Source organism: Cucurbita pepo, chromosome LG06 (genome assembly GCF_002806865.2).
Source record: "Cucurbita pepo subsp. pepo cultivar mu-cu-16 chromosome LG06, ASM280686v2, whole genome shotgun sequence".
NCBI lineage: Eukaryota > Viridiplantae > Streptophyta > Magnoliopsida > Cucurbitales > Cucurbitaceae > Cucurbita > Cucurbita pepo.
Window position 1 is genome coordinate 5,874,673 of NC_036643.1, and position 14,732 is coordinate 5,889,404.

General features: G+C 36.5%; 1 protein-coding gene across 1 annotated transcript; it reads left to right on the plus strand.

Moving 5' to 3' along the window:
* The first annotated feature begins 1,109 nt into the window (after positions 1–1,109).
* On the plus strand, positions 1,110–8,263 carry LOC111797277 (SKP1-interacting partner 15-like). Its single transcript, XM_023680236.1, has 2 exons — positions 1,110–2,403; positions 7,920–8,263. The coding sequence occupies exon 1, from the start codon at positions 1,247–1,249 to the stop codon at positions 2,357–2,359; it is 1,113 nt and encodes a 370-aa protein (XP_023536004.1). The 5' UTR covers positions 1,110–1,246; the 3' UTR covers positions 2,360–2,403; positions 7,920–8,263.
* Positions 8,264–14,732: the final 6,469 nt, after the last annotated feature.

Genomic DNA, 14,732 nt, shown 5'->3' on the forward strand with positions numbered 1-14,732 from the left:
AGTCGAACAATCAAGAGAAAGAAGAGAAACCCTCCCGTCATTATCTAATCAGATTCTTAATAAGATTTTTTTCCTTTTCTTCTTCTATTACGTTTCTATACATCCTTTTCCGCTCACTCTTATGTGCTTATCTATATTTCTATTTTTAAAAGAAGCATTTATTCATGATTAAAATTTACAAATAGATTACAAACGGTTGTTACGAAGAACTTAACGAACGTATCTTGCATTCCAAAGCAAGATGTTATTAAATAAAAAATAAATACGTATAATAATAATTCCTTATATTATAAACATAAAAGAAACGAAAACTCGCTCCTATTAATTAAAGTCGATATCAAAGCTTAGATTCCAAATATATATTTCTAATATAAACCTAATTTTTATAAAAATAAGTCTTATATGAAAATCATGCATCAATAATTTTAAAACAATTTTACAATAAAATTTTAATAAAAGTTTTAAATTGATTCATAAATTATGCTTTCTATGATTAAAAGAAAAGAAGATATTTTTAGAGACATCATCATTACAAAATTTATGGATATATTTTACCGACATTTTTGACTTAATTTCTTAAAAATAAAAAAATAATTAAGGTACACACGAGTTGAGTTTAGTTGGTAACCCTGAGGCAATCCAAATAAAATTCACAACCCAAACCAATCACCAACCTAAACACGGTTCATAACCCTACCTTCGATTGATTGTCGATAGTTATATTTTTTTAATCATTTAAAAATATCATACTTATCTATCGTAAAATTCAAATATCAAACATTTACAAGTCATAATGCATCATTAACCTCGTTACAAACATTAAATATTCTTAATTTTCATGATCATCTTGAAAGTAGGGTATAGATGGGTTGAATTGTATATCAAATTAAAATTTTCGGTTTTCTCTAAATTCAATTCAACCCAAATCCGAAAACAAAAAATTTAACTCAACCCAACTTTTATAGTTTGAATTGGACGAATTAGTCGAGTTTTCTAGCCATATGAACACCTCAACTAGAAACCTCGTAGGAATATATACATACACACGTACATATATACATATATATATATATATACATAGAGAAAATTTCTAATTCCACCCACGTTGGTTTTCTCTACACACCCACGCAGGGGAAGTTCAAAACAGAGTAAGAGCCCCTCCGCTGGACAAACCAACCCACAATCCCCCATTTTCAATTCACCCCAATTCCTCCCTTCCTCCGCCGCCGCCTCCGCCCTTCGCCGGATGGAACCACCTCCAATCTACCGCCTTCCGGATGACACCTTCCATCAGATCTTCTTCTCCCTCCCTCTTCGTCAGATTATGATCTGCCGCTGCGTCTGCAAGCTGTTCGACCAAATTATCTCTTCCTCCTTCTTCATTGACCTCATTTCCACCCGTCCCCCTCTCCGCCTCGTCGCCCTCCGCCCCCCGCACCACCACCACAGTCATCAGCGCCTCGCCGCCGCCGCCGTCAATCCCTGTCTCCACGTCTATGACCCTGATCAAGGTCAGTGGCTTCGCTTCTCCCTCGATTTTTTACCCTTCCGATTCCCTCACCCTGTTGCCTCCTCTCTCGGCCTTGTTTATCTCTGGGGCGACTTGCCCGACTCGCCGGAGTCAAATAAGTCGCTCGTGGTTTGTAACCCTTTGACTCGCCAGTTCCGAGTCTTACCCCAGCTCGGCTCGGCCTGGTCTCGACATGGGTCGGTTTTGGTTGATTCTGCTAACAGAGTTATGGTATTGACTGAGCTTGCTGCTCTTTACTTCTCTGGGTCGAATCAGTGGAGTAAATTTTCTTCTAATTTGCCTTCGAAACCTCGAAGCCCTGTGTTGGTTTCTAATTCGGTCTATGCTCTTTGTGATGTGGGTTCTCCATGGAGAAGCCAGTGGAAATTGTTCGCTTGTACTATCACCGATCTAAAGAGCTCCCAGAATTGGGGTCGGCTCGAGAGGCATGAATGGGGGGATGTTTTTGACATTCTGAAACGGCCCCGTTTGGTGCGAGGGACGGGTAACCAAATCTTGATGGTGGGTGGGCTTAAATCTTCATTTTCATTGACTGCTTCGTGCTCGACGATATTGATTTTGAGGTTGGATTTGGATACATTGGAATGGGATGAGGCGGGTCGTATGCCTGTCCAGATGTTTCAGTGCTTTCAAGGGTCGAGTAAGTTTAAGGTATTTGGTGGTGGTGATCGGATTTGCTTTTCTGCTAAGAGGATGGGAATGATGGCATTGTGGGATCGTTGTTCTGGGAAAGCAGAGTGGCGGTGGATATGTGGGGTGCCTGGATATAACGATGGCCTTTACCGAGGATTCGTGTTCGAGGCGAGGTTCACAGCCATACAGCCTTAACTTGCCTATGCCTGGTTTTTCTTGCTACGTAAAATCACTGTCAGGTAAGTTTGCAAACAGGTTATTTTATCGTACAATCTTTACATTGAATGTGATGGCCTTGGTTGTGAATTGCTGCATTATTACAACCATAAATTTTAAGTGCATTTTTGTATAGAAAAAGTTAAACGTCTATGAATTCGTTCGTTAAAATGCGGTCGGACGGTTGTGAGATGATGCTTAGCCTTTAGAAGTTTGAATGGTAACCTTCTCTTATATGCTTAGATTTATAGGTATCAAAATGAATAATTTCCAGGCTTGTATGGAAAGTTCATTGCTGGTTGAATTTTCCTAATAAATCCTATTGATGTATTTCCTCGTGATTTATATTGTTGAGGACTTGTAAACTTTGCAATGTTTGTCTTTGTTGATCAATGAAGGAACAACAGTAAATCAGTTTCATCCTCATAATGAGAACAATAGGTAAGGGACACAAATATTCATCAAAAAAGAAAAGAAAAGGAGGGACACAAGTATGAACTCAACACATAGATGTAACAAGACGAATACGATGATAAGAATTTCTAAATTAGGAGTTAGCACGTACACATTAGGACACTGTTTTTGGTGTTTACGACTATGTTATGTTGATGTGTGGTTAGCAACCCTCTTTTAGCACTCATCTGATGGGTTGGTGGGAGTCATTTCATACAGAAGGATGGTAGAAGGATGGTCTCAGTTTGCATTCACTATTAAGCTTAAAGGTTCAAAGAATCTTCTTAAGGTTTCAAAACAAGGACGTGTTTGGCCATGTCGCCAATCGAATAGCCTTGGTGACTGAAAAAGCCAAGGTTGTTGATGCTATGATAGAGTGCTGGGGATAATAAATGATTGTTGTGAAAAATATGCGAGGCCCTTAGGTTGGAACTTTTGGATATCTTGAACCAAGAGATACTAGTGGATCAAGGTGAGAGATGACATATTATGAGTGGGAGAACGAAAAAACCTTCATTACTAAGATTGTGTAAGTGGTGGTAGTTGTCTAACTAGAGGTGAAAAAGTTGAGCTAGAATTTTTTTTCATTATATTTTGGAAGTTGGAAGTTGTACACCAAACATGAAGGATTTAAATTCTGACTTGAAGGCCTTTTTGGGATTTCCATGTTGCCCATTGATATAAGAGCTGGGTTTTAGCAAGTCCAAGGAAAACTGCCCCCAACCCAAAGAACTATACAAAAATTGGGGTCCAATCTAGGACAACCAAACTAGGCGAGTAATTGCAAAAATACTTAGTCATTGAAGCCCCCATGGAGGCGTTTAACCTAAAAAAGGATCTCATGTAACATCCTAAACCGACCGCTAGCGGATATTTTTCTCTTTGAGCTTTCTCTTTTGGGCTTCCCTTCAAGGTTTTTAAGACGCGTCTGCTAGGGAGAGGTTTCCACACCTTTATAAGGAATGCTTCGTTCCCCTCTCCAACCGATGTGGGATCTCACAATCCACCCCCTTGGGGATCCAACATCCTCTCTGGCACATCGCCCAGTGTCTGGCTCTGATATCATTTGTAACATTCCAAACCCACCGCTAGCGGATATTGTCCCCTTTGAGCTTTCCCTCAATGTTTTTAAAATGCATCTGCTAGGGAGAGGTTTCCACACTCTTATGAGGAATGTTTCGTTCCCCTCTCCAACCGATGTGTCTCACACCACACCTCCTCCAAGATCCCCCAATCTCCTACAAAATTCTCTTTTTTCTCTCCAACAGCAACACCTAAATATCAACAAGGAAAGAAAACTACCACCGAATACATTCCTCATTTTGAAAGGGAGGATGGAAAAACACCTCCTCCATTATCAACGGACATTTGTTCTGGGTCCAACTGACATCAAAGGTCTCAAGGGAAGAAGACCAAATCGAGCAAGCATATAGACAACTCCAAAGAATGTGGTCCAGATCCTACAGTAACTTGCAGAGTGTTGACCACTATGGTTCCAATGTGAAGGTAGAATGTCTAATGATGTGATCCATGGTGTTATTCTCTCAAGGTAAACCTGCCAAGCAATGAAACACACCTTCATGGATACTTTAATCTTCCATAAGGAGACAAATAATGGAGAGTGAGGGAAAACTAGAGCGATAAAGAAGACTAAAGAAGTATCTATCAAAACCCCTCGAGAGGGCACAAGGACCATATACAAAGATCTTTGTCCTTGGATGCAAGCAGATTTGGCCCAATTGGAGGAAATGACTTCATTTAGTGGATTGAAAATTGGGTTGAGCTTGGTTTTTGGGAGCCTTCCGTTTGCTCTTGTTGCAGAGCTTTACTATTTGCTTTGATGGAAGAAAAGAAGCTTCACTTCAGAGGATGAAGATGAATTCACAAATTATGTAAAGGGAACCTTTCATCTCATTTATTGGAAAATGGGTTCTTCACTTTAAACCAACAATTCTTGAGAAAATCAAGGAATCCAGACGTGAGAAATCAAGAATTTGACATTGAAACCGGTTCTAGCAAGGTTTTGTTGTTGAAGTCGTTTGGAGGAGAAGATGAAGTTGAGTTCGAGGGAGAGGAAGACGAATGAGATAATTTATACAGTTGGAGGTCTTTGATTCAATCACTAGTCTTGGTAAAGCTTCTCGACTGAGATAATTTCTCCTTTGAATTCATGAAAAATATAAACAAACCACCAATCCTTTTTTCTTTCTCCGTTGAGAAAGTCATCATTATCTATTACAAATGAGGGTTTTATCTCTTTTATTCCATAGAAAGCATGCCAAAGAAGTTAAAGCTTACCCCCACCACAGCTTAACTAGTTGTCCGTGTAAAACTGTGCCTAAGGTGCTTGCAGAAAGGATTAAAACAATTTTCTTAGCATGATTACTGGTTTCAGAATTCTTTTGTGGGAAATTGAAAAATGAAAAAGAAATAGGGGATTATACATGGTAGGGTGAACACTCAGAATCGTCTTCAGTGACAGTTGCTTTGTCTTGCATCCCCGATGGTGTGTTCCTTTTCGTCATCAAGAGGATCATCTTGATTATTTTTCATGGGGTTGTGAGTTTGTTTGCTCCCTTTGGAGTTGTTTCTTTATGGTATTTTGTGTGGTGATGGTGCGTAATAGGGACGGCCATTCTATGATGGATGAGATCTTGATGAATTCTCCCTTCTGTGGGAAGAGTCTTGTGATAGGCAAGTTTTTGTGCTATCTTGTGGGCAATGTGATCTAGAGGAATAGTAAAATTTTTAGAGGGGTGTAGAAGTCATTGATGGAAGTCGAGGAGATGGTAATATTTAATGCGTCTTTATGGGCATATGTTAATCGAACTTTGTTGTAATTTTCCATTTGGTGTGATTCTTCTGGATTGAAGTATGTTCTTACCACTTTTTGAGGACTCCTTTTGTGGGTGTTTTTGTATGCCCTTATATATTCTTTCATTTTTCTCAAACTCGGGTTTTTATCATGAGAAGGGGGTATGCAATAGAAGCAAAGACACGGGGAACGGGTTACCTACTAGGAAATATGTAGGTAGCAAAGAAAAAGGGACGTTTTTGCAGCCGAGGGCAATGAGATAAAGAGTTTGTATAAATCTGTCTTTTCTGTGAAAATTCTTCGATTTCTTTCTTTCCACCGATTCCAAAAGAAAGAAGTTTTTCCTTATAAGGCTTTTGCATTCTTGAAAGGATGGTACGTCAAAAGCATGCCCGCTAAGTCCTTTACCTTCCTAGGAAATGTGAGATACCATCCGAAGATATGGAGGATCTTTGTCTAGAAACTCTAAGCATATGTGCATTGCACAAAGAAGTGGTTTTGTGTTTCATTTTCTCTTGCATAATGGACGCCAATATGAAAATAAAGTCACGTTGGAGATTCTTTTTAAGAGGATTTCCTTTCCATACTATATTTGCTAACGTGAGATTTATTGCTTCTACTTTTTCTCTTGTGTCCATCATCAAAGATTTTGTCGAGAAGACCACGTTAGCACTGAGAAGCCATGTCAACGAGTCTGCTTCATTTAACAATACAACTGGGGCAAGGTCGAGTCGTAATTTTGCCCATTCCATAGCTTCACTATCTTTTAGGTTCCTACCAAGCTTCAGGTCCTAGAATTTTTTGACATCATTCCATATTTCCTTGATCGTGACTCTTTTGTTATGAGAGAGTCTACAAGAGTGGATACCGGTGGGCTAGCATGGTGTTTTCAATCCATGGGTCGTCCAAAATGATGTGTCTTCTCCATCACCCAACCTATGGCGAATTTAGTTGATGATGAGGTTTTGATGTTTTTTTATGTACTTTCATGGTCCCTTTGCAGAAGATGGAGAGTTGATTTTTACCTGATGTAGGAGTGTATTTAGTCTTTATAAGTTTTCTCCCCAAAGTATTTTCTTCGTAATGATATCTCTATATCTATTTTGCAATGAGAGTTTTGTTCTTCTTTATCGAAAATAAACTGAGTCATCCTTTTTCTACTGGGAAGTTTATGATATTCCATGGAACAAGATGTGGACCATCTTACCACGAATAGTTTATGAATAATCTTTCTATATTCGTAGCTACTTTTTCTTTCATTTCAAATAGAGACATGTAAGCGGGGAGTTTGAATAGTGTGGCTTGTACTAGGGTGAGCCTTCCTTTCAAAGTATGACATGATGACCATGTACAATATTCGACCATTCACTCTTTTTACAATCGTATCTGCCGACAAATTATTCGATAATCTTTATGCTAACAATTGATGCTCATAATCTCTGTTCTTTGGAGATGGATGTTTTGTCCAGAGATTCTTGCCGTCTTGAACATGGTTTTTATGGAGGAGATATTTAACAAATTAAAAGAGAATTGTATCATCTCCAAACCGAAAGTGGTTGATTCTTAAGCCTTCATTGCCAATCTGAAAGCCCTTTATTTTCCTTTCGGGATAGTGGATCCCCTTGTCGAAGACCTCATGTGGCATAAATCTTCCATTGATGATGATATCCACCTCTGCCATTTTGAGCCAAAGCCTTTTGCTACAAGAACTTTTCGAGGAGATTCCAATCGACCTCGTCGAAGACCTTTTCCAAGTCCAATTTGATGGCTACATCTTTTTGTTTTTTCCTTTCCCATTCATATGTCATGAGAGATGCATCAAGGATTTTCCATCCCTCTGCAAAATCTCTTTGCTGCTCGCTAATCTTGAAAGCGAGATCCTTTTTAAGATGTTTCGATAGCACCTTTATAGTCCGATTGTAAGACTTATAAAGTGAAAGTCTGCGACCGTGCAAGCATCCAATTTCTTGAGATCAAACGTATGTATGTTTCATTTAGGTTGCTATTGATAACTCCATTATGAAAAAATCTTGGAACACTCATGATATCGACTCTCGATAAGGTTGCATATAGTAAGCTTTCAACCATGTTGACCATCCATATAATTAAAATTCTGAGCTGACAAGAGGTGAAATAAATTTCACCATCAGAATTTTACTGCTGAAATTGTTGAACTGATGTTTGTATCTTCCTTTGTTATTCTTTGTTATATTGGATGATTAAAATGAATTGTACTAAGGATTCGTTTCGAATTTATTTCGCGTGTGACAGTGACTGCTGTGGATCTGGATTATGACAAGTTACCCTGCAAATATATTCAAGGAGTCGAGAACAGGTTCCAGTTCCTACGTATACAGCGTGGAGAAAACTCGACTCGTATTAAATGGTTCGTAATGGAAGTTTCTTGTCAACCCATTGGAATGTTCTGATGGAGAGAATTTCTGAGCAATTTGGTGGGCGTCCTCCTATATCTGCTCTTTGTTTGCTTTTAATTTAAGTTTTATTCTTAAAAGATTTACCATCTACATTTCACCCACCACGAGATAAAAAGGAAACAGTAAATATAAAATCAAGGTTCGAGATCTTTAGCCAAATGGAATTCTTATTCATTGGCATTGCCCTTCTTGAATGCATCATTATATCAAATGATACTACGGAAGGTTATTGCTCTTTATAACGTGAGATCCCATGTCGGTTAGGGAAGAGAACGAAGCATTCTTTATAAGGGTGTGGAAAACTCTCTCTAGCAAACACGTTTTAAAAACCTTGAGAGGAAATCTGAAAAGAAGAGTTCAAAGAAGACAATATCTGCTACTAGTAGACTTGGGTTACAAATAATAGCGTAAAGTTTGAAACTTGGATATTGATGGAAACATCGTTGTTCGAGTTTATAGAAATGTCAATAAAAATATAGCCGTAAAGTTTATATTATTCCTAAGCTGACATGGCTAATAGCTATGTTCGTTTTTCTAGCTTAAAAATATGTAGGGGTGAGTTTCAAACCTTTAATCTATTGGATGAGCGTGTATATTTCTTATCGAGTTGATTAAACTCTAAAAAGTAACAATATATCACTATTCTAAGTTCGGGTTGGTATTTTTATTTTACTAATAATAACAATTAACACTAAATTGATGGCTAATCACATGGTTGGTGAGTAATGTATGCAATGGGGATTATAATTATAGATTAACATGTGTTGATACTTGCTATAATTATTTATTTTTACCTAAAATATCCTTAGATCTAAACCAATCCGACAAAGAACATCACATCTCGAACTTAGGCAGCTTTTAGTGAGCACAATCTCATGGCTCAAACATGGTCGCATGTCTTGAGAGGAAGAATCTTTTGCTATCACAAACAAAGAGACAGGACAAGATCTATATAAGATCAAGGTTATGAAATAATTTAGGCCAATTTGATAAAGATTTCGTCTTAGCATTCGATTTAGGACGGTATAAGCTTCCATTATTCAATTTAAGTGGTTACGCAAGAGGTAAGATTGCCGGAAAAATTTAGGGGGAAAATTCTAATATAGTGAAGTTCCTCCACATAGGTTGATATGAACTTTGAGGAATGAATCAAGCCAATCTCGAAAATAAGATAAAATGCCGGCTAAGGCCAACTAGCTAAATGGTCTTACTATTGGCTCGATCCAAAGACTTGTCTTATGTATGATGACACATTGCCCAGTAGCCCTTACACATGTTTATATGATATTATGATGTGTTATGATGATGCTATGATGTTATGCGGATGCAATTCGATATGATATTATGATGTGTTATGATGATGCTATGATGTTATGATGATGTAAGTTGATATGACATTAGGATGTATTATGATGATGTTATGATATGTGATAATACGATGTACTATGATGATATGACACACTAGAATGATGATGTATATGACATGATGACATAAGATGTATGATGAAGATATGACATAATATGATGATATCTCACATTAGATGATGTGTATATATGAGATGTCATGTTGCATTATGATGAAGAGTTTAATGATGAATGTATGAAGGGTTATGCATGCCAGTTACCTAGAGTAACAAGGGAAGGATATGTAGGATTGTAGCACATGAATGATTTAAGATGAAAACTACAAGGACCTTATGTATAATGTATGTTCATTTACATCAGGTTACTTCTCCTTTTATGACGATGAGTACAAACGCGTACAATATGATGATGATGATCATCATCATGCCTTGCATGATACTCGAGGGTTTACTGTACCTCCATAAATTCAGCTACAGCTAACTAGCCCAACTATAATAGGGTCAGGAAGTGTATGAACCGCCTAGTGAACTTGTGCTCGCACGTGTGGATCGTGTGCAGGGAAGTACTTCAGTCCAATTTTTTTGGACTGGAGGCCACCTCTATAATGGTTTTAAACGATAGGTCCCTATCATGATTGCATGATTGCATGTGTTTGTATTCTTTGACCCTAATAATGGGGTCACTGAATATTTCTTAAAATACTCAAGACAAGTGCTACTTTTATATTTCAAGTAAAGGCAAGACATCCTTATTGACAGCAGCATCGCAATTAAAGACAATGACACATACATAAGTTAGTCGCATTTAATTTCGTAGATTTTAGGTTAGTATAAGACATTACTGTTTTTATATTTATTTATGTTTATTTTAATATTTTCCTTTGTATTGTTTTAAGACTTTTTTTTTCTTAAACACGTAAGTTCATGACATTGTTTTATGAAGTTGTTTTAAATGGATATTTTCATACAAGTTAGGTCATGCATATGACAGACTTTAAGTCAGTAAAAAACTAGGGTCGTTACAATTTAATTTTAAATAAATAACTATTATCAAAATAAATTTTAGTAAATAAGTAATTCATTTATTTAATAATTTTTTTGTTAAAATAAATTAAATGTATATATTAAAAAATATATTATTGATTTATTACAATTAAATGATTAATTATAATAATTTTATAAACCAAGAACAATTAATTAATTGAGTTTATTCAAAATAAAATAAAATATTTTTTTTAGTTCTCATATTACTTTAATTAATTTTAATTAGATAATTCATTATTTTTATTGGGATTTAAAGGTGAGTTCACATGTGAATGTAAAATATGAAATGGAGATAGGACACTTTGACTTTTGTGAATAAGTCCAATCCCTATATGGTCCTCAATCTACTTTTCTCATACCATTTTTTCCTTTTCTATTTATTATTTTATATGTACTTTCGTTCCTTCTCCCGCTAACTTCGTTCGACTAAATTCTAAAAAATATTTATCGACTTTGGATTCTGTAATCAATACTCTGAGGATCGTGTTCGGAACGAAAACTGTTCAAAATTTCATTCATATCTTTAAATTTTTGAAAAAGTTAAGGAAAATATCTTTTGTCGTTAAGATATGAATATAAATGTTAGTACCGTGTTTAAAAAAAACTCTGAAACGTTTAAAATTTGCCTTAGTACGGTTAATCATTCATAGATTGAAATAGAAGAGAAAGAGTAAATAGGAGAAGGAGGTGAAGAGTTGTAGATCAACGGACTAGCGGTTTTCGTCTATATACTAATAGTAAGAGTGTATTAATGCAATTGAAAAGTATGATTTAAGATTGTATCACAGGGAACACATGAAGCCATGGATGCAAGTATTAGACTATGTTGTAGGGAACGCATGAAGTCTCGAGCATAGGTTCAGATTGAGTTGTTCGTTGACCATTGGACCCTACAAGTCTCCTAAGGGATAAAAACTCAAAACTCGAGACCAAGATCCTCACTACAAAATCGAGTACAAGTGGTAAAATAGTATCTTATTTTAGTAGAAAAATAGGGTCATTACAGCAATCAACCATGATGAGGCTTGAACTCATTTTGAAATGTTAGGGTGCATGTGAGTGAGGACAAACCATGCTGGAAGGACTCGTGTTGGTTTGTGGGGGATAATGTTCACTCTTAAAAGCGAGAAGTAAGTAACCTGACCATGTTGCAAGGGATGCAAGGGAATGTCGAGGGCATCAAGTGCTAAATCTAGATTCCGAATCTTGATCTGAATCATGGGCATAGGGCGTTACAGATGATATCAGAGCGGTATCTCTCTCAGTAAGATGTGGGCATAAGGCAAAAGTTGGTGGGCATGTGACACCCTAGTAAAGGAGAGGTACATGAATAAACCGATATGACATCAGAATGAGAGCGATTCTAAAACTAGAATGACTAAAAAGGACTTAACGAAAATGAAAGTTACTACCTATACCAACAAATTGCTTGGAACAATTCTATATTGGATAACCTCTTGAGAATTTTCCAGAGATATAGTGAGTGAGGACAAACCATGTTGGAAGAACTCGTGTTGGTTTATGAGGATAGTATTTACTCTTAAAAGCGAGAAGTAAGTAACGTGACCATGTCGTAAGAGAATGTCGGGACCATCAGGTATAAAATTCAAATTTTGAATCGTGAGCATAGAGCGTTACATTCTTATATATATACAAAATAAATTATATCCCATGTATTCAAGGAATCGACTCCAAACTTTAAAGCATTAAACCCACTCTCATACCTCTCGATCAACAAGCCAACACAAATTTTACGAAATTTCTCCATATATATATACACGCTAGAAAACTAAAAATTTCAAGACACGTGCCCCTCTTACTCCTACGTCAATTCTTCACCCGACCTATGATCTATTTCCTCTTATAAGATAGACAAAGTAGTTGTAGGCTTTTCACTATCGAACATGATTTTGAATTATTAATATTCTCTATTGCCAAAAAACGACCAAACTAAAAGGTAAATAAGAGATGTCTTAGAATGTTTAAAGGAACATAAGCCAAAAAAGATGGAAGTCCTTTTTGTTTGAATTTAATAGTGGTTGGTAGAAAAGTAAATCCTAAAGATTTGTGTGCCTCAACTTGTCTGTGGGCAAACTTTACTTCTCAACAAAGTAGGTGATAAAGAGAATCCAGTATTTTTTTGTAGTGAATATCTGAATAGGACGAACCGTCTTGTGGTGTGCTTCGAACAAAACAATTAGAATTAGACTCGTTAAACTGGAATGTGTATTATCCATATAGGGGATCTTTCAATGGAGAAGATTTGTCGACGTAAGACGAAGAGAATGGTCTATCTGTTCTATTTTATTTATTGGAACAGATATCAACAAACATTTCATCTGGAAAAAGCTATCTTTTTCTCGACAATGTCTTTGTCATTTGATCCAATAGCTTTTTGTTAGATAGGAATAGATTTGATAAATACTGATAACTCTTGGATGAAGTATTATAACGGAAAAATCCATTAGATAATAAACTATTGGTTCTAAGCCATCTCTAGTGATGAATCAACAACCGGAAGTGCTTTTCTTGTATATTCTTGATAAACCAACGGTTTTGGTTTAGGTATTAAATTTCATTTATTTACCTAAATTTAAATGATGCGCTTGTCATCTTTATCTCTAAACTTTTGAAATTGTTTCAAATCAACCATTTCATTAGTTTTCTCGTTAAAATTGAGACAAAAATATAGTGTGACGATTAATTGCGTTATAAGAAATCAAAGAGTTTAATCACATTTAAAATGGTCTCGATTGAAGGGGAGCCCAACTTAAGAGTTAGATTTTTAGTTGAAATGGTCGGAGGTGCTACATATCGTAAAAAAAAAAAATCGCTCGTCGATAAGAATCAATAATCATTTTTAATATAAAAATCAATCACAAAAAAGTTTGTGTTAGACGTGATCTACGTATCATGTTGGCTAGAAAATGAGAATATCATAAATATATAACAAGTGATATCATAATTGTGGAGATTGTTGACGTTTCATTGTTTCTAACAAGTGATATTAGAATTATGCACCTAACTTAGTCATATTTGTGTATAATCCCGAGTGACAAACGTAAGTGGTATACCTTGATGACGTAGCCAAATGATCCAGATAGATAGAGTACTCGAAAAAAGAAGAAATGCTCGTTTGGATAAGGACAAACTATCGAGAAAGCAAGAAAAGTGGAAAAAAAATAACTATTTTGGAAGATTGTTGAGATTGATATCAAAATCATATTTTGGCTGAGGAATGGAAATATCACGAGTATATAAATGAGGGAAAACGTCTTTGTTGATATGAGACATTTTGGTGATTCCAAATATAATAGAAAGACTTACGCACAAAGTAAACAATATCATGTCATTTTAGAGATAGATGAATAATCGGATATCCGAAATAATTTGCCACCATATTATATTTTCATTTTCTTGAACCAACACTCGCTCATAGAACCACTAATAACATACCTAAGTTGAAAACCATTGCTTACATCATATTGAGTGTATGGTCTCATAATTTTACTATGAAAATATGAAAATAGTAGGTTGTGACTCCACATGAAGACTAATAAGATAGTGATCTATAAGTGGCGTTCATCCAATCAAATGAGAGTCGAGAGAAATAAGTCTATGATGCAATCAAGGAGAACGATGCATCATCTAACAAACCAAGACGAGTGTACATTAAAGCCAAGTTGAGGCATAATAAAATTTTGAGAGAACGAGGCTACATGAATGTGAAAGACAAGCTCGGAGAGAGCTAGATAGGCCTCGGGCCATAGCCTCATAAGTTAGTGTTTTGATATGAGTTTCTGCATGCGGCTCCGGAGTTTAGTCTGTGTATATGAAAGATGAAAGTTCACCAAATTTGGTATCAATTGATATCCGATGAACACTCCACGAGGCTCGGAGCTATATGATCGCTCGCCAAAATAATGTTTCCTCCATAAAGATTTGAAATGCCTCAAAATATACTCTAGGGGGAGGCATGGTGTTAGCTCTCTACGACCCCTAAACCCTGTGGCCTAAGCAAGCTACCTTGTGGCACATATGTGTCACAACAAGGGCGAACGTCTCGAGTGACTTCCTTTGAAATGGATCGTTCAAGGACAGTGTTGGACAACATGGGTGTGCTGACATCGTGCCCCAGCCTATGTGAGTTTGGTATATGCACCCTCTATTCCGTAAAGAGTCCATAAATGACATGACATAAACATGAGAGAGTTCATGCCCTGATGAGAACTTAGATGAAT

Excerpts from the sequence above, each read along its gene's own strand:
- LOC111797277 (XM_023680236.1), top strand. The coding sequence starts at position 1,247 with ATGGAACCACCTCCAATCTACCGCCTTCCGGATGACACCTTCCATCAG.